The sequence below is a fragment of the Astatotilapia calliptera genome, chromosome 3, assembly GCF_964374335.1.
Source record: "Astatotilapia calliptera chromosome 3, fAstCal68.1, whole genome shotgun sequence".
Classification (NCBI taxonomy): Eukaryota; Metazoa; Chordata; class Actinopteri; order Cichliformes; family Cichlidae; genus Astatotilapia; species Astatotilapia calliptera.
In genome coordinates this window covers 5017152-5037579 of record NC_137424.1, presented here as the reverse complement: position 1 = coordinate 5037579, position 20428 = coordinate 5017152, and the positions used below count along the sequence as shown (strand labels likewise).

Here is a 20428-nt window from a genome sequence, read left to right as displayed (position 1 = left end):
TTAGAATCGAAGCGTCGTCGAGAAAACTGTTGCAAAGTGAGCTTCTCCAAAATTAAAATGGGCTCAGGAGAAAGCCACTTATTTGGGACAATCAGGAAACAAGTTCCTGTCCAAAAGGATTCAACGAGGAAATCCAGTCTAAATTATTTTTCTTTTTGAAATGATGTCATTTTGCTGAGCGTGGAAACGAATGCGACGATAATTTCCACAATCAGCAAAAGAAGGAATCACTGAGTGAATGAGTAAGAATTTTAAAATAAATGGGGAACTGACTGACTGACAAAAGCTGACAAGACTGACTGACTTAACACCATTGTGTGAAGTTAACCCCCACCTGACAAAGGTGTGGATGTATCTCTGTGTGTGTCTCTGTTGCAGGAGCAGAAGGAGACCACAGGAGGAAACTTGGGTCACATGACTATGTGAACTCTGAAAATTTAACCTTTTTAGTTTCAATTCTCTGTCTGTGAATTTACCAGGTACCATTCACTACCTTGTGTTGCTCACAGAGATTACTGTGAGAAAGAGTGTATACACCTGCGCAGCGCTAACATTTACATTTCTTTTTACAGCCGATGGTTAATCATGTGATTTGATCATGTGATTTACAGCATGACACAACTTAATGATGTTTCTCTACCACAGGATTACTGAGATTTTGTATGAAGGAAACTGTAGTTACAGGCTATATGTTGATGATGAAATTACACTGTGTTGTTGAGAGACTGTTGGAGAGAATGTGAATGTTACAGGGGAGAAATTAATGCAGTGTGAGACATACTGTGATGAGACCATTGTTACTTTTTCCACAGCGAGTGTTAACTTTACGACTTTTCACAGCTCCTCTGGAATCTGGATGGCCGACACCTGACAACCAGGATGAACCGTGTGTTTGGCTGATGTTTGTTTTTCTTTAAGAGTGCTTGTAAAGGATTCAGCACAGACAGACAAGTGACAATTGAACAGATGTGCAGTGGTTACAGAATAGTTACATAGAGCTCATTATCTGACCACACTGTTGGGCTCATGGTGAGTGACAAACTTAAGGGAAGTCACTGATTACAATGTGGAATGACGTTGAGATGTTAAATAATTTGGAACAAATTATGGGGAAAAGTAGGAGTTTAATGAGTTTAGAATAAACCTGCAATGATACTTGTCTCTGTGATGCTGAATACTTTACTACTCTTATGATCTACAGTTGGTTGCAAATGTGAAGTTGTTTTAAATTTAAGACTTTGTCTTCTGTGATACAGGAGCTGGGAGCTAAACAAGCTGAACATTTAAGTGCTGACTAATGTTTTTACACAGGGTTACAGCGAGTGAAGCTGCTCCAAGGGACAAACCCTGGAGATTGTTTTAGGGAGACTGTGCAACATTCTTGTACATGTCTCATTGGGGAGTTGACACGTGGCAAAAGCCGTGTGGCGAGAGCAGTGTCATTTTTCAATTTGTAGATGTCGTGAGGTGCCATGACGAGAAGGAGTGACTGAGAGGATCGCCCATAAGATGGAAGCTGAGGCCTGGAGAGAGTCTTCAGGAGGATCAGAGATCACCTTCAGCACAGAGAGCTGTGCTACTGGGCTTCCAAAGGATTGTCACGAGGAGACTTTGCACAGCAAATCTTAAATAAGATGAAAGAGTTTCGACGTTGACGTTAAGGAAGACAACTAAGGTGTACGACGTGCTCTGCCTTAAATCTTCAGCAGCGTTGGAAAATGGAACCTGAGGGAGCGTGCCAAGCTCCAAAAAGTGATAGCGCAGAGGAGGTCCAACGATGGACTTGTGGTTCTGTGAACAGCACAAATGCCAGGTGACTGTAAAATAACTAACAGCACTTTTTCCACAAGTGAAGCCAGTAACTTACTATCCTAAAAGATTAGCTCTAGTTGCTCGTGCTTTACCTCCATGCGTGAGATCAGTATGTGCAGCAGCTTAAGCTGTACAATGTTTCAGGAAATAGTTTATTTCACCTTTTGACATTGTTAGTTCCACACAAGGTAGATGTTTACTACTGCAGACTAAACTTACATTTCTGTCACCTACAAGACACTTGCCTTTAATGTTACTGTTACTCTCACAACCACACATATTACCATAAAGTGGTGCACAATTCTGAATCTGTCAAACCCTTTTTGCCAACGGAGGAGGGCACTTCTCATGAGTGTAGGGAGCGCGAGGAGAAGAAGTGTAAGCCGAGGGATGACTTAATAGATGTGCCACTCGTTGAGGGAAAGGTTTGGTTTGTTGATGATTTGAGTTTTACAACAGCAGAGGGACAGACTAGAACAGGTTTTACTGTAGCAGACAGTGAGAGAGAGTTATCTGTGTAGGACAACTAGCATGTTTCATATTTGCTTGAGCAGCAGAGATGCTAGCTTTAACGGAAGCGTGTAAAGCTGTAGAGAGACAATATACACTGATAGGCAGTATACATTTGCTACTGTACATTTCTTTGTAGTGCAGTGAGTGAGACGAGGTGTGACAACCTCTACAGGGAAACCTGCAGAACACACCAAACTCTTGCAAAATCTGCTGGAGGCAGTGTTATTTCCCAGTAGAATTGCCGTTTGTAAATGTGCAGCACACATGTGAGGGAAAGATCCAGTTGCATTAGGGAAAGTTTTTGCAGATATGATCACAAAGGAGGCAGCAGTAGTTAAACATGGTGTTAACATTTTAGCAGTACAACATCAGCAGACATGTAGGGCCACTCACCTACAGCAGGAAAACAGTTGTGACTTACAGAAGGAGCGAGCTTGCAGGATGGTGTTTATTATCTGTGTGATAAACCAATACTGCCTAATAATTTGTATAAGACTGCTGCTATTTTGAGCCATGGGCTATACCATGTCTCAACAGGAGGGAGATGAGCAGTCGTTATACTCACTCTAGAATTAGTTTATACTTTAGGATTATTAAATACTTTAAAAAAAAACTTTTTGCAGGCAGAGAGAACTAATGGAACAGTAAAGTTAAGATTTAGGAAGACAGGCAGGACATGGTTAGACTGTATAGAATAAGTACATGAGGATTACTCCAACAGAGAATGGTCTGACTCTTTGAGATTATATATGTTAGAGCATTTAGAGTTCCAGTCTTCTGTAGTGATGATAGAAAAGCAGAAGAGAGAGCATATTAGCAGATTAGATGCTTGAAATGTTTAAAAGTAAAGTAGTCATGAGAACAAATGATCTGCCAGATGATTCTGTTTCTCTGCAGGAGCAGAGCCTGAAGTCTGGAGATTGGATGTTGATAAGGCCATGGAGAGGAAGTGCTGGTCCAGTCCACGATGGAAAGGTCCCTATCGGGTGCTGCTGACGACGACCACAGCAGTGAAGATTGCCGGAAGAAACATTTGGATACATCAAGCGCACTGCAAGAAGGTGACACACATCCAGGCCAGCTCGGAGTAAGTGCCAGTAAGACCGTGAACAAAGGGGGGGGGGGGGGGGGGGGGAGCCTCCAGGGCCCCTCGTCTCAATCCGGTGAAGAAACTAACTGAGCCACAGGTACTCATCAGAATGGCTGGGAATGTGCTGTGCATCTTCTTGTGCCTGTGGACCCTGAGTGGGATGACAGGGAGCGCACTGGAACAGAGCAAACCACACCCAGTACCAGCATGGGTTTTCAACAACTACTGGTGGCAGTTTATGAACACAACCGCTCACATAAACAACGAGACCAATGGTTATGCTTGTGATGCCACTGGCTACACATTCTTCTGGACTGTGGCCATATAGCATCACTGAGAGCGAGACAGTTTGTTTGGTTGCCTTAGCAACACATCCGGGAACACTGCCAACTTTTCAACTGCTCTGAACCTGAATGGAAGGTTGATTCACCAGTAGCTGGGAAGGTGAACTGCTCTGGTAGGACAGACCTGCTCGTCTGACTCAAAGAATATGACTTGTTGCAGGACATTATACAGTTAAACGAACTGGAAACAGGCCAATTGCCTATGTGTATGAAGGACAATGGATTAGCCCAAGTTGGAGATTAACCATGGAACATGGCAACATCACCTATTCTTTTGTCTTTTGCAAGAAGGATGTAAACAGAGAAGCCTTTTGTCTACATTCACATCATGAACACTTGAGGTTTTGAGCCAAGAAGATCAAAACACCTTGATCCAATTTCCTTTACAAAGCTTTTTCTGTGGTGACAACAGGACAGGAGAAGAGTTGTAAATGCAGATAATTCACCAGTTGACTCTAACCCCCACAGGATGCCTACAGTGAGAAGATTTGGGGGGTTGATAGGAGTCATAAAGAAGGGTGTTGACTTGCTGCAGCTTTGAAGTTAGCTGAGAGCCACATGAACAAACAATAAAGTCAACTGATGTGTTTAAATACCTATGTCTGTATACAGTTGGATTGTAGAGACATATGATTTTTGAGAATGATGATTCTTCTTGTTTGACCTTTGACATTCAGTTGTTTACTTGCAGAAATACATAATGAATTGCACGACAGGAGTAGATCCGCCACAAGGCTGGATAGCTTGGTTACCGTCTGGTCCTTGGTGGCATCTTCTTTTGAAAATATTAATTCCTGTTTTTGAACTGTTGAGACTGATTTGCTTATGTATAGGATGTAGTTTACTGTGCATGAATGAAATCTACACTGACACTGTCCAAACAAAGGGTGCATAAGTTGAAATTTAAGTATACAATGACAAAAAGGAGGGAAATGTTAAGTCTAATTGTTGAATGTTGCCATTGTGTTTCTTAAATTTGTACAGTCTTAGTTCAAGCAGTAGGATCAAAGCCATTCCTTTGATCCTGACCACCTCTCCAGCCACTCTGTGCTGGGGGAGGTTTTATTGTAGATACATCCTCTCTGAAAGACCTGTTTCTTTTGATGTAAGCTTCCTGGGTTTACGACCCTTTGGTCAGCAGGAGGTCTGACACACACACACACACACACACACACACACACACACACACACACACACACACACACACACACACAAATTCTCACATAACACACACACACACACATTCTTACAGAAGTTCACACATATACCGTATTTTCACGACCATAAGACGCACTGTACTAAAAGGCGCAGTCTCAGTTATGTGTGCCATTACTGTATTTAACACACACATAAGGCGCACTGGACCATAGGGCGCATACAAGTACCATATGCGTATTTAAAAATAAAGCGGGAGCAAACCTGAGTTCGGTACCTTACTCACATTTCTATTACCGGTAATCGTCATCATCAACAACAACACACAAGCATACAAGTGTGCATATTTAAAAATAAAGCAGGAGCAAAACAAAGTTTGGTACTCACATTTTTATCATCAATTAAACCCATCGAAGTCCTCATCCTCTGTGTCTGAATTGAACAGCTGCGCTAAATCTCCATCAAACATGCCAGGTTCACTTTCTTCACTGTCAGAGTCACTTTCCGTGCCGTGCGGCTCCTCGGAAATGATGGCGGCTTTTGCGAAAGCTCGAACAACAGTGCCAGCAGACATGTTAGCCCAAGCATCTACAATCCATTGGCAAATTGTGGCGTAACTCGCCCGGCGCTGCCTTCCACTCTTGGTGAAACTGTGGTCTCCATCGGTCATCCATTGCTCCCAGGCCGCTCGCAGCCTTACTTTGAACACCGATGTCCAGCGGTTGGAGTTCCTTTGTCAGGCCTCCCGGAATGACAGCAAGCTCACAGTTCATTTGTTTCACTAGTTTTTTCACATCGGCTGTGAGGTGGGCACGCATAGAGTCACAGATTAAGAGCGATGGTGATGCGTGGAAAAAACCACCTGGTCTCCTTACATACACCTCCCTCAGCCACTCTTTCATCATTTCCTCATCCATCCAGCCCTTTTCATTTGCCTTAATGATGATTCCTGCTGGAAACTTCTCTTTAGGCAAAGTCTTTCGCTTAAAAATCACCATAGGCGGCAGTTTCTGTCCATTAGCATGGCAGCCAAGCACAACAGTAAAAAAAGACTTTTCATACCCGTTGTGCGTATCGCTACCGTGCTGGTCCCCTTCTTCTCCACAGTGTGACTCACCGGGATGTCGAAAGTGAGCGGGACCTCGTCCATGTTTGTGATGTGGCTGGGCTGGATGTGTTTGTCGCCGATGTGTTTGCTGCAGTAGGAGCGGAAGATGGCCAGCTTTTCCTTATAATCCGCTGGAAGTTGCTGCGCTACCGTAGTCCTGGTCCGGATGGAAAAATGGCACCGTGTCATAAAACGAAAGCACCAAGACGGACCTCCTTGGAAATGTTCAATGTTCATCTCTTCAGCTAGTGAAACTGCTTTTAGCCGAATGGTGAAGTCGAAACGCTTCTCCCGCTCGTTCTTTGCTCGATGATCCACCGCTCGAGTCTTTCCTCCAACTCGGGCCACCTCGCCTTATGTCCGCGGAAACTCAGCTGCGTTTTCTTGACCTGTCGGAGCTTGTTTTCCAGCTTCCTCTACTTGCGAACCATCGATTCGTTAATCTTAAATTCTCTCGCCGCTGCTCGATTTCCATGTTCCTCCGCGTAGCTGATGGCCTTCAGTTTAAACTGTGCTTCGTAAGCGTGTCTCTTTGCCATTTTCAGGGTTGTTAAAACAACGATGTCCTGCATAATGCACATACCTGTTCTTTTATACAGGTATGTGCAATAAAGTCAACGCACACTTCACCCTTTAGCGTTCTCATGGTGTTCTCTACTACGTCCTCCTTACAATACAAAGGGCGCACTGCGCTATAGGGCGCGCCGTACTTTTTGAAGAAAAAGACTTTTAAGTGCGCCTTATGGTCGTGAAAATACGGTATACATTTACATACAGTGACTTGTCTTTGTAACCAAAGGGGGTTGCAAGGGGAGGTGTCTTGTAAACTATTGTTTGAAGTTTGTCAATAAAAGGCAGCGAGAGGAGGCCATCATCAGGGTCATTGTCGTGCTAGACACAGATGAGAGGCCTCCCTTGCGCAAGTAATCGATCGATCGACTGTCTTGTTTTCTTCATGATGAATAAGTCTCTAGAATTAGCGGGGCTTGTGGAAACACAGACCCAACAGAAAACTTTAACCTTGTAGACTTCATTATGTTCCAGCTGCTCTACAGACGCTGTGACCTCGAACTTAAGCAGGTCGTAAAGTATGTGCAGCTCAATAACTTCATAATCAGACCCTGTGGTATTTAGGCAGCAGAACAACTAAGAATAACAACTACAAATAATGTTTTTAGGTTTCTGTTGTACTGCAAGGTTCTGTACAGGAGAACCAAACCAAGAGCAAATATTACGTCTCATTTACACCTGAGCACGAAGAGCCATCAACATTTAGCAAATTGAATCATCTTTGTTTAGATGCAAGAAGAATCATATAGAAATGAAAAAGTAGAAATAGAAATCCAGAGCAAAGATATCCTCTAATTCAGCGTAGCACATGTGCAGCTGCTGCGATTCACGTAAGCATTCGGCTCGTCGCTGTTGCAGATTTTTCTCTCGCTGTTCTGGCTCACAGCGCTGCAAACACAAAAATAAATATCCCCAAAGCTGTGAAAGGGAGCTAATTAGTAAGAGTATTGTTACTCTCCGCAGGAGTAGTCCAGCAGTAGAAATCAGTCCAATAACAAGGTGTGTAACATCTAGCAGGGTGACAGAAAAACCCAGGGTAACTTCTAAGGACCTCAACGTCTCTCTCACATTGTGTTTTTTAAACATGCTTCCATTTGTCACTTCAGTCTTTACTCTGAAATACAGGAAGAGAAATCATGGCTGAAACAATTTCTCATGAAACCAGGGGTGTGGTCCAACAGTCAGTTTGGTGAGGAAGGTTCCTAACTGAGAGAAGTGACCCAGAAGTATCTGTGTAGCAGCCACAATGAATCCAGATCATGAGCTTTATTAACTGATCAAAGTCTCTTCTTTCATCTTCTGTATCATTCAGTTTGCATTGGTAATGCCCATTATTGTAATGCTTTTTTAAGACCAGCAAAACTTTATTTCACTTTAGGTTAGCTGGGATAAGTGATGGATGGAGGGAATTTTACTTCAGCCACAGAAATCCTAAACAGGAAGGAGGAGCAGAGTTACAGTGGATCACTATCCAGCAGGGAAACAAGGTTTATTTCAATTTCTTGGCCATGAGTGAGATTTACTGAGTGGGCAAATTAGGGAGACGACACCATCAGATCCTGAGCCCTCCATGTGTTAATCAAGAGACTGCTGCTGTGCTACATCCATAAATAATGAATAAATTAGGAGCTAAAGCTGAAAGGACAGTTTATTTGTACCATCTTCACGTGAACACATTCAAGAACATCACAGATGAAGAAACATTAAAAACTTCCACACTACATAAAGCAAGAAAAATAGTTTTTCTTTCAGGTGGTTTCAGAAAAACAGAAACATCAAACAGCTCCAAGACTCTCTTTGAAAGAACTAAAAACCTTTGTTCTCATGGTCCAATCATGAGTGAACTCCCCGATGAAGCCTTGTGTGCTAAAACATGTCAGAGTTTTAAAGGTTAAACATGAGTTTCCAAAAACGTTTTGCTGGAGAACAATGAACTATTTGACTGAGTTTCAATCATTTACAGACGAGCAAAACCAGGACAGAGAAAAAAGGACAAAACTGACTCAGTAAAACACAGAAAAGAAGATCCCATGTAGATCTGTATTATGTAGAAGTTCAGCCCAACAACCAGTTCAGTTCAACACAAGTTTAAATGATTCTATCTGAACTCTGTGGAGCCTGATCTCAAGCTTTTTGAGTCTGACACAGAAACCAGAGGATCTTTCTGTGTCTTCAGATTCACTGTGATCCAGTGATGGGAGTGATTTCAGCCCTGAGTGATCACGCTGATGTTTGCACAGAGCAGACAATGAGGTGAATGTTTGGGCACATTGGTAACAGTGAAACAGTTTATTAGTAACGTGGGATCGTTTGTGTGCAGAGTATGAACTGAGATTCCTGAAGCTCTTGTCACACTGGTCACAGCTGTAGTTTCCTTCCATGTGTGCACGTTCATGAATGTTACAAGTACTTGAATGTGAGAAGCTTCTGTCACAGTGTCTGCACTTGTGTGGTTTCTCTCCTGTGTGGACTCGTTTGTGTGTTTTAAGCTGATCTGCAGTGGTGAAGGATGACCCACACTGATCACAGAGGTGCTTTTTAACCCCACTGTGAATCAGTTCATGTTGTTTTAACTCACTTGGTGTGGTGAAGCTTCTCCCACATTCTTTGCAGTATTTCAGTTTGTCTCCAGTGTGTCTACGTTGATGTCTTTTTAGGGTCTTTTGCCAACTGAAAGTTTTTCCACAGAGGTCACAATGAAAGTCTTTCCCACCACCACAGTGATGACAGGGTTGAGAACTGGATCCATCTGTGTCGCTCTGCTTCTAAACAAAGACACAAAGACAGTGTAAGTCAGTCCTTCAACATTTGTATCTTGAACGTCGCCTGAAATAAAGAGCATCTCTGCAGACGTCCAACTACATTTGACTGTTTCAGTTAACACACTCAGTTTACTGGGCTGCAATAACTACAATACTACCACCATAATACTACAGTAATACTAAAATCATAACTGAAAGGAAAATCTGAATAATCACTCAGAGCTGCTTTTCCATGCAGTACAATTGCTAACATGCTAACACAGTTTAATGAGCAGAGTTGTTCCAAACAGTCAGGCTAAAATGACAAGATAACAATATAAATACATACCTCACAGTAGCTGCACTTGTAGAGTCTCTTTCTGGTGTGGATCTGTTGGTGTTGTCTCAGGTGCTGTGGAGTTTTAAAAGTCTTCTCACACAGGTCACATTGATAAGGTCTCTCCTCAGTGTGGGTAAACATGTGTTGTTGTAACTGTGCGTCTGTTGTAAAGTATTTGCCACACTGTTCACAGCAGTACACATCATGTCTGGTGTGAATGCGTAGGTGTGCATTTCGGTACCCTCTCCGGCTGAAAGTTTTTCCACACTCGTCACAGCTGTATGCCTTAATTCCAGAGTGGGTAACTAGATGACTCTGTAAGTGGCTACTTTGAGTAAAAGCTCTGCCACACTGATCACAGCTGTATGCCTTAATTCCAGAGTGGGTAACTAGATGCCTCTGTAAGTGGCTACTGTGAGTAAAAGCTCTGCCACACTGATCACAGCAGTATGCCTTAATTCCAGAGTGGGTAACTAGATGACTCTGTAAGTGGCTACTGTGAGTAAAAGCTCTGCCACACTGATCACAGGTGTACGCTTTAACTCCACTGTGGATGAGTTGGTGTTGTTTTAGGGAACGCTTCCAGGAAAAAGACTTCCCACACAAGTCACAGCTGAACGGTCTCTCTCCAGTGTGGATGACCTGATGCTGTTTTAGTTTAGCCCTCACAGTAAAACCCTTCCCACACTCGTCACAGGTGTGTTTTTTCTCTCCCTTTCTTCTGTGAGGTTTGTCGGCCTCCTGAGAGCGCTGACTTCTGGCTCCATGTTGGTCCTGCAGTGACACAGATACAAACAGAGGCAGTGAGTGAAATGCAGTCGTGGAACAAACTCAACCTTCAAACTCCATTAACACTAGTTTTAAACCTGAAGGTGGAGCGTGGCACCAAACACCTTAAAGGTCTCTTATCCCCACCTGCTGGTAGTTCTAACACATTACATCCAACCTGCTGTTAAAGATAATTCATGACTGTTCAAACACTAAAATCATGCCCATCCCTCCTGATTGTGTACACACACACACACACACACACACACACACAATTTTATAAATTAGATTATTTTGTTGTTTCCTATTACATATTTATATAATTTGTATAGATTTATACTGAATTATTCAGTGATAATAAATCCTATGTTTGTTTATTCTAAAGGAACCCCGTTAGCTTCCACAACAGATGTTGCTCGTCTTCCGTCAAATACTCACATAAAATATTACACAATAAAGTGGATTCAAGATATCCACATAATTTCACTCTTACATCCACAGTGAGGTTTCACAATTGTTCAAATATAAGCAATCAATAATAATAATAATAATAATAATATTTCTCTGTCAGCCTTCTCGGTTACGAATAGTCTTCTGCTCCTCTGTCATGCGGCGTCCCACAGGGCTCAATTTTAGGGCCACTGCTCTTTTCACTGTATCTATTGCCTCTGGGTTCTATCCTTAGAAGGCATGGGATCTCATTTCATTGTTATGCCGATGACTGCCAACTTTATTTGCCACTAAAACACAAGGATGGCATCTCCATAAAACCTCTCTTGACATGTCTAGATGACATTAAAGCTTGGTTGGTTCTAAACCACCGTGCAGCACGGTGGCATGGTGGTTAGCACTGTTGCCGCACAGCAAGAAGGTCCTGAGTTCAATTCCAACATCAGGCCGGGGTCTTTCTGTGTGGAGTTTGCATGTTCTCCCCGTGTTTGCGTGGGTTCTCTCCGGGTACTCCGGCTTCCTCCCACTGTCCAAAGACATGCAGCTTGTGGGGATAGGTTAATTGATTAATCTAAATTGCCACTAGGTGTGAATGTGAGTGTGAATGGTTGTCTGTCCTTGTGTGTTGGCCCTGCGACAGACTGGCGACCTGTCCAGGGTGTACCCTGCCTCTCGCCCTATGACAGCTGGGATAGGCTCCAGCGCCCCCCGCGACCCTGAAAAGGATAAGCGGAAGCGAATGGATGGATGGATGGTTCTAAACTTTTTACATTTTAATGAAAAGAAAACAGAGCTGTTGGTGTTTGGACCCACTGGTCCCTGTGAGTCCTCCCCTGTTGTTTTAGGATCCCTGGAAGTCTATTTTAAATCTGTTGTTACTGACCTTGGTTTTAAGTTGGACAGTGATTTTAAATTGGACAACCAAATCAGAGCAGTGGTGAAGTCCAGTTTTTATCATTTAAGGCAACTGGCAAGAGTAAAATCTTTTCTTTCGAGGCAGCACCTTGAAACAGTGATCCATGCTTTTATTTCTTCCCGCCTGGACTACTGTAACTCACTTTATGTGGGGGTCAGTGAGTCGTTGCTCTCACGTCTGCAGCTGGTTCAAAATGCGGCTGCACGACTCCTAACAGGAACTTAAAAAAGAGAGCATATAACCCCCGTGCTAGCCTCTCTGCACTGGCTGCCTGTGTCTTTTAGAGTTCATTTTAAAATTCTTATGTTTGTTTTTAAATGCCTTCACAGTCTTGCCCCGCCTTACCTCTCTGAGCTTCTTCATCTCCACACACCCTGTCGGTCTCTCAGGTCAGCTGACCAGCTGCTCCTGGAGGTACCTAGATCCAGGAGGAAGCTCAGAGGGGCGGGGCCTTCTCTATTGTGGCTCCAAAGTTATGGAATCATTTGCCCATGCACGTTAGAGAGGCCCCTTCACTGTCCACTTTTAAATCACGTCTTAAAACCCACTTTTATTCCTTGGCTTTTAACCTCAGTGAGACTTAGTTTCTTTTTTAATTGAAGTAGTTATTTAATTAATGATTTCACTCTTCTTTTATTTGTGTTTTATTTATATCTCATGTAATTTTATTTTACAGTTCCAATGTACAGCACTTTGTGTCAGCTGTGGTTGTTTTAAAGTGCTTTATAAATAAAGTTGATGATGTTGATGATGAATATCAATAACATTGAGGAACATTACACAAATTTCAAAAACAAATCATGTCTTACAATATTTACAACAACTAAAAGCTCTGTAAATCGGCTTTTAAGTGTTCATTGAAGTTTTGAATAATTCTCTAATTTTTTAAGGCAACTTATTCCACTTAAAAGTTGCTCTAAATGTAACAGTTTTACAAAACGTTACTTTTAACTCGAGCATTTACTAAATTGCAGCTTGTTGAAAACTGTGTAATATGATGATGTATTTCATCTGGATACTGCAGCTGAGCAGAATAAATGTGGTGTGTTTAACAGAATTGCTTTCTTTAGAACTACAAGTAAGCCATAGAATATTTTAGCCTGTACAGGAAGCCAAGAAAGGTTATTATGCATGTTATCAATATTAGTATAGTATGAACATCTTCACACTAATCTGGACGCCTTATTCTGGACTAACTGAAGTCTGTTAAGATCTGTCTTATTAGCTGCTGACCAAATGATTGAACAATACTCCAGATGAGACATTACTAGTGCATTAATGACATCTTTCATAATGAAGAAGTGATACACAAAGAGCATTTCATAGCCATAGCTATGCCTTGTCGGCAGAGTTATGTGACATTAGTGATGTTTGTACTTTCAGCGTTAACTTGGTTTTAAAGCCTTTAAAATATACGCCGTTCAATAGTCGACCTTAATCTGACAGAGAATGTGATGATTTTGTGGATAATTAAAGTCAGTCATATATCCACAAACACAACAAGCTGAAAGTCAGTGATGCTGCTCGGTTTGCAGTCCTGAACATCACGGCACAAGCAGGATTCACTGCACCACCACAGACCTGTGATAGCACTATCCCCCTGCTGAACGAGCTGAACACTTTCTTTGCTCGCTTTGAAGTCCAAAACAGCACCACTGCACACACGACCCCACCCCCTCCTGGTGACCAGGTGATGACTCTGTCCCCGGACAGCGTGAGGAGATCCCTCAGCAGGATCAATGCACGTAAAGCTCCGGGTCCTGACAACATTCCTGGTCGTGTACTGAGAGACTGTGCAGTGGAACTCACTGATGTCTTCACAGACATCTTCAACATATCACTCATCCAGGCTGTCGTCCCCACATGTTTTAAAGCCACCACAATCATTCCGGTTCCAAAAAAGTCATCTCCCTCCTGCTTTAATGACTACCGTCCTGTTGCACTTACTCCCATCCTGATGAAGTGCTTCGAACGACTAGTCATGCAGCACATCAAGACTGTCCTGCCCCCCTCCCTGGATCCCTTCCAGTTTGCGTATCGGCCCAACCGCTCAACCGATGATGCCATCTCCACTGCACTCCACTCGGCACTCACACACCTGGACAAAAAAGACTCATATGTTCGAATGCTGTTCATAGATTTCAGTTCAGCATTCAACACTATAATCCCCCAACAGCTCACTCAAAAACTGGTCCAGCTGGGGCTCAACACCTCACTGTGCAACTGGCTGTTGGATTTCCTCACCAGAAGACCTCAAGCAGTACGGGTTGGCAGTAATACATCCAGCACCATCATTTTAAACACGGGGGCCCCGCAGGGATGTGTGCTGAGCCCCCTCCTCTTCACTCTGCTGACCCATGACTGCACTCCATCATACAGCTCCAACCTCTTCATCAAGTTTGCGGACGACACAACGGTGGTGGGTCTCATTAGCAACAGGGATGAGACCGACTACAGAAGTGAGGTGAGACGCCTGGCCACGTGGTGTGCTGACAACAATCTCTCTCTGAATGTGGAGAAGACGAAGGAGATTGTTGTGGACTTCAGGAGAATGCACACCCAACATGCTCCTCTGACCATTGACGGAGCGTCTGTGGAGAGAGTGAGCAGCACCAAGTTCTTGGGTGTGCACATCACAGAGGATCTCTCCTGGACGTACAACACCACAGCACTGGCCAAGAAATCACAGCAGCGTCTCTTCTTTCTCCGCAAACTAAGAAGAGCAGGAGCACCAGCCTCCATCATGTACACTTTCTACAGAGGCACCATCGAGAGCATCCTGTCGAGCTGCATCACTGTGTGGTTTGGAGCCTGCAATGCGTCCTGTCATAGAACCCTCCAACGCATAGTGAGAGCTGCAGAGAGGATCATTGGTGTCTCTCTCCCCTCCCTCCAGGACATTTACAGCACCCGTCTCACTAAAAAAGCCCTTTGCATAGCGGCTGATCCCACGCACCCAATGCAAAGCTTCTTCAAGCTGCTGCCGTCGGGGAGGAGACTGCGGAGTCTCCAGGCCAGGACCAGCAGGCTGAAGGACAGCTTCATCCATCAGGCTGTCAGGAAGCTTAACTCCCTCCCGATTCTGCCCCCTCTCCCCTCTCTCCTCCATGGTCTCACTGAACTCTGTCACACACACACTCACTCTCTGACGCACTCACTGGCCTGCACCAGTTACCAGTCACTTTGTGGAGCAGTGGACTGCCATTACCTCATAAGACTTTGTTGTTACACTATCTCTTACCGTACACTACTAAATCTCCATTTGCACTATTTGCACTACTCTGCCTGGTTTACACTCAATGTCATTTACCCTTACTTGAATATTGTATATTGTATAGGTTTCTTGGTATAATCGTATTGTATTTATTTAAATTTTTACTTTTTAATTATTTTACTTGCATTTCTTAATCACTCTCTTATATTTAAATGTTCTTTTGCTATTTCATCTAGGGTTTGAGAGTAACGAAATTTCTATTCTCTGTATGTCCTGTACATGTGGTAGAATTGACAAATAAAGTTGACTTTGACTGTTAATGTTAGCTGTGTTATATTGCTGCCTCTGTTCGGTGGTGTCGAGCCAAACGCACTTTAACGTGTGTTTGAACGAGCTGACGGTTCACTCGTTAAGCTGAAAGAAAGATGCTTTAATCACAGCAGTCACACATGTGTCCACTGCACCATCTGGAACTCTTCTTGTTTACACTCGTAATAACACAAACACTAAATCCTGCTTCTCTGGTGCTGTTGTGTAGCAGTGTGTACACCTGAGACTGTCACCTGTCTGTCTGTCCTGCACTCTCTCTCTGTTTCTTTCTCTCTGATTGTGGAATAAAAGTATGAACATGTGTTTATAAGTTACACTTGTGTTTGAATCCTGCAGCTTATCACACATTTGATTTCCATGTGTGACGACTGCAAGTGTCCAGAGTGAGGACAGACTGAGGGAGCCACTGCTGCACATCATCTGTGAGGCTTTGCAGCCCTGATGATCCACCAGGACAAACTCAGCAGTGTGTGAGGAAGAGGAGGAGGAAGAGCCAGCAGCAGCTGACAGATGGAGAGAATAGACAGACTGTTCCCTGTTTGTGAAGGACTGCTAGGAAAGTTTAACATAACTGTCTGTGCTGAATCAGTCTTATTAGGTAATGTTCAAATAATGTGATCATCCCAGTGTTTCCAGTGTGGGAGAAAGTACTCAGAGTACTCAGGGCCTTCAAGTTACACACTATGAAAGGCAGCAACAAGTTTAATGTTCAGAAACCTAAAGTCTGTATCAGCAGCAGAATGGAGCTAAAATAAATGCTGGTTTCAGTTCTATGAAGCTTTGAGTCTGTGAAGGTTCTCAGTCATCCAGGTCATCGTAGTCAAAGGAGCTTGCAAAGAAAAGCGTCTGGACTTCTTTAAGTTACTTGAAGACGTTTCACCTCTCATCTGAGAAGCTTCTTCAGTTCTCTCTCTTCACTTGCATACCCACCACGGAGGCCGTGGAGACTGTCAGAAAATGACTACAAGAAGACAGCTCCTTGGAGGACAGGACCAACTTCACAGCCGATCAGATCTGCACACTGTTAGACCTCTGCCTCACCACTACATATTTCAAATACAACGAAGGCTTTTACAGACAAAAACATGGCTGTGCCATGGGCTCCCCCGTGTCACCTATTGTAGCCAACCTTTACATGGAGGAAGTGGAAAGGAAGGCTCTTGGCTCTTTCAAAGGAAGAGTACCCAGCCACTGGTACAGATATGTGGACGACACCTGGGTCAAAATCAAGACACAAGAAGTGGAATCCTTCACTGCGCACATTAACGCTGTGGATAAAAACATCAAGTTCACCAGGGAAGACACAAAGGACAACTGTTTGCCTTTCCTGGACTGCGCTGTGCACATTGAAGAGAACGGCAACCTCAACATCGAAGTTTACCGGAAGCCCACACACACGGACCAGTACCTCCTCTTTGACTCCCATCACCCTCTGGAACACAAACTTGGAGTAATTAGGACCCTACACCACCGGGCAGAACATGTTCCCTCTAAGCCTGAAGGAAAAAAGAAGGAACACACACATGTAAAGGAAGCACTCAAAACGTGCGGCTATCCTAAATGGGCGTTCTTAAAGTCAGCAAAGAGGCACAGAAAAGAAGACCAGACACCAGCGAGGGAGGATAAGAAGGACAGACGCAACAACATTGTCATCCCCTATGTAGCCGGTGTATCAGAAAAACTCAGGAGAGTTTTCTCCAAGCATGACACCCCAGTGTACTTCAGACCCAGCAACACGCTCAGACAGAAACTGGTTCACCCGAAAGATAAAACGCCAAAACACAGACTTAACAATGTGGTGTTTGCTGTACAGTGCAGTGAGGAATCCTCAGATCTCTACATTGGAGAGACCAAACAGCCACTTCACAAGCGCATGGCACAACATAGAAGAGCCACCTCCACAGGACAAGACTCAGCAGTCCATCTGCATCTTAAGGATAAAGGACACTCTTTGAGGATGCCAATGTTCACATTTTGGACAGAGAGGACAGATGGTTTGAAAGAGGAGTGAAAGAAGCCATCTATCATCTATGTCCACTGTGAGCGACCATCTTTGAACAGAGGCGGGGTTTACGACACCAACTCTCTGCCATCTATAATCCAGTTTTGAGATCCCTTCCCAGACGCCTTAACGCCCACTCACATCCTGGGCCATCTGACCTCAGGAATTCGCATGATAAGGTGCGGCCAGGTTTCACAATGAACTCACCCGAAACTCTGGCTGATTGGGACCCACACCCAGTTTCACACCTTGGCTCAGGTGATTAGAGGATCATCAGGGGGTCCTTTTGTCCCTCTGTGGGGGGTCACTCCCACTAGGTTTATATCTGGGACTCTCCACCATTTGACCTAAGAACTGAAGAAGCTTCTCGGATGAGAGGTGAAACGTCTTCAAGTAACTTAAAGAAGTCCAGACGCTTTTCTTTGCAAGCTCCTTTGACTATGAAGCTTTGAGTATTTTGGATCAGTAGCTGCTGTGTTTGTTGCATCATATTGCTGTAACTGTTTATATGCTTTATATATTCTGAGCTAAGTTGATCTATAGTGTTACATCATATTCTATAAGGATGTTATGTGTTTGTAGACTTTCTGCCCAGTTTGACCCATTTAGCAGAAGTCAGCCTGTTTAAGGCTCTGATATCTATTCTGTGTGACTTAAACCAGTTATGACATGGTCTGATTTTCTCACCTAATAAAGGAATATTTCATATATCAGTCTACTCTTCATTCTATCAGACACAGTTATCACAGCTCCTACATTTGCTTTTTACACATATATGTAAGCATTGAGCCAAATTTAGTAATGCCAACAATATAATAACTATAATATTGGCCATATTATATTTACATTACCACAGTGAGATGACTTTAGTCTCATGAACAACATCAGCTAATTGTTATTTACAGCTAATCTTAAACGACTGTTCAGCACAGAAATGAAGCCCAACAATCATGTTTCACAGTCCTGTGGTCTCAGCCTCAGATACTCATCAAATCACACAGAGCTCATGTAGAAACAAATGAACTAAATATGTTCTCCTTCATTTCTGTCAAACAAAGCTGTATGAAACGTTTCCAGCTGTTAGTACATAAACACATAAACAACAGCTGCTTGTTTCAGTGAAAATACATTGATGGCTTTTTAATAAAGTTGTGCAGCTGTAAAGTATTTTGTCTGGTGTCAATTCTATCGTCAGCTACATCGTTATGGCAAATGTTCAGATGTATATGGTGATAAATATCTTTGGTCATATGGTCCTGCTCTGTCTGTCACCTTCTGTGTTGAGCTCATTGTTTCCTCTGTAGTGGCTGAGCTGAGTCCAAGTAGCTGAAAATGTTCCTCTGCTGCTCCGTCAGACTCTCCTCCTCCTGCTGATCAGCTGGGACACAAAACAGATCTTTGTTAGGCTCCACACTGCACTGAAGAGTCAAAGTGTCTCATATGTTCATCTGACAAGTAAAAGAACACATTTTTGTTTCCCGAGGTGGGCAACTTGTTGGAAACAAACACAAAAGCTTTGAGCACTGATACCTGCCATTGCTGCCATTGAAAGATGCAACGCCAGCAATGTGGATTGGTTTGAGTCTTGACAATCCACATTGCTGGCATCTTTCAATATGTTTGAATGCACCAGTGTAAGTGCAGCCACTCAGACTCAATGTGTTCATAGAAACAGGTGCACATGTGTCACGAGTTCATCCAGCAGTAGCTATGGCACTTGGCCACAGGGGGCAGCAGGGGACTGACCTGCATTTGAGACTGCTCCAGCTGCTCTGTGACAGTCAGTAGATCTGCTACAAATTGCAGATCATATGCAAGTTTTGGAAATGACATTATAAATATTCCTAACTTAGCCACGGCAGCCATGTTGATGTATTACCTATATTGGCTGAAAATGTTCATTTGCAGAGAAAAGACACAGGCAGACTGTGCTTACAGGACAACAACAACAACAACAATCTTTATTTATAGAGCACATTTAAAAACCAACGGCATGCCAAAGTGCTTAACATAGAACAAATTAACACAAGTATAATCAGAGTCATAAAAATAAAAGTGTAGAATTATGTTCACAGGAAAAAGCCACCAATAGAAAAAATATAACTACAGCACATAGCTATAGCACAATATAACTGTGCCATCAACACACAATGGGGATAAGACATACACAGCGCAAATAAAAAGCAAGATAGGAAAATTAGTAAAATAAATCACTGCAGACAAGGCCAGCATTTAACCAGTAGAAAACGCAAGATTAAACAAATACGTTTTAAGCCGTGATTTAAAAGATTGAATAGAGTCAGACGCCCGAATGCCAATGGGAAGGTTGTTCCACAACTCTGGTGCGGCCAGGGCAAACGCTCGATCACCTCTAGACTTCAGCCGAGATCTAGGCTGCACCAACAGTAACTGTGAGGATGATCTTAAAGCCCTAGCAGGACATATAAGCTTAAGAGTTCCTTAAGATAGCTCGGTGCTGTGTTATTAGTGATTTTAAAAGTAAACAGCAGAATTTTAAATTGGATACGGTATTTCACAGGCAACCAGTGCAAATCAGCTAGGACGGGAGTAATGTGGGCAAACTTCTTAGTTTTGGTTAGAATGCGTGCAGCAGCATTTTGGACTGTCTGTAATCTATGGAGGAGGGAGAGTGGAGTCCAAAATAGAGTGAATTGCAGTAATCCAGCCTCGAAGTTACAAAGGCATGGATGAGTTTTTCCAGGTCTTTATGCGGGATATACTGCCTGGCCTTAGAAATAAGGCGGAGTTGGTATAAATTGGATCTAACAACAGCAGACACTTGTCTATCAAGTTTAAATGAGCTGTCAAGTAACACGCCCAAATTCCTAACAGTGTCGGAAAAGGAGCTAGTGAGAAAACCAAAAGCATCACGAAGTTTGGCACGAAGGACGTCACTGCCAAAGACCACAATTTCAGTTTTCTTATCATAAAGGATAAGAGTATTTGCCAGGAGCCATTGCCTGACCTCACACATGGACCCTCGAAAACTATTCAAGGACAAAGCTAGGTCATCATTTAACTCAAAGTAGATCTGAATGTCATCAGCATAATAAT

General features: G+C 43.2%; 1 protein-coding gene across 1 annotated transcript in view; it reads right to left on the bottom strand.

The window, feature by feature from the left end:
* Positions 1-8222: 8222 nt before the first annotated feature.
* The window catches only part of LOC145424327 (uncharacterized), a 20466-nt gene continuing 8260 nt past the window's right edge, over positions 8223-20428 (bottom strand). The window contains exons 2-4 of the mRNA XM_080297540.1: positions 18626-18731; positions 9683-10447; positions 8223-9357 (exon numbers count right to left, since the gene is read on the bottom strand). Of these exons, the coding sequence (XP_080153666.1) occupies positions 8665-9357; positions 9683-10447; positions 18626-18643 (1476 nt within the window). The 5' untranslated portion in view covers positions 18644-18731 and the 3' untranslated portion in view covers positions 8223-8664. The remainder of the gene's footprint in view (positions 9358-9682; positions 10448-18625; positions 18732-20428) is intronic.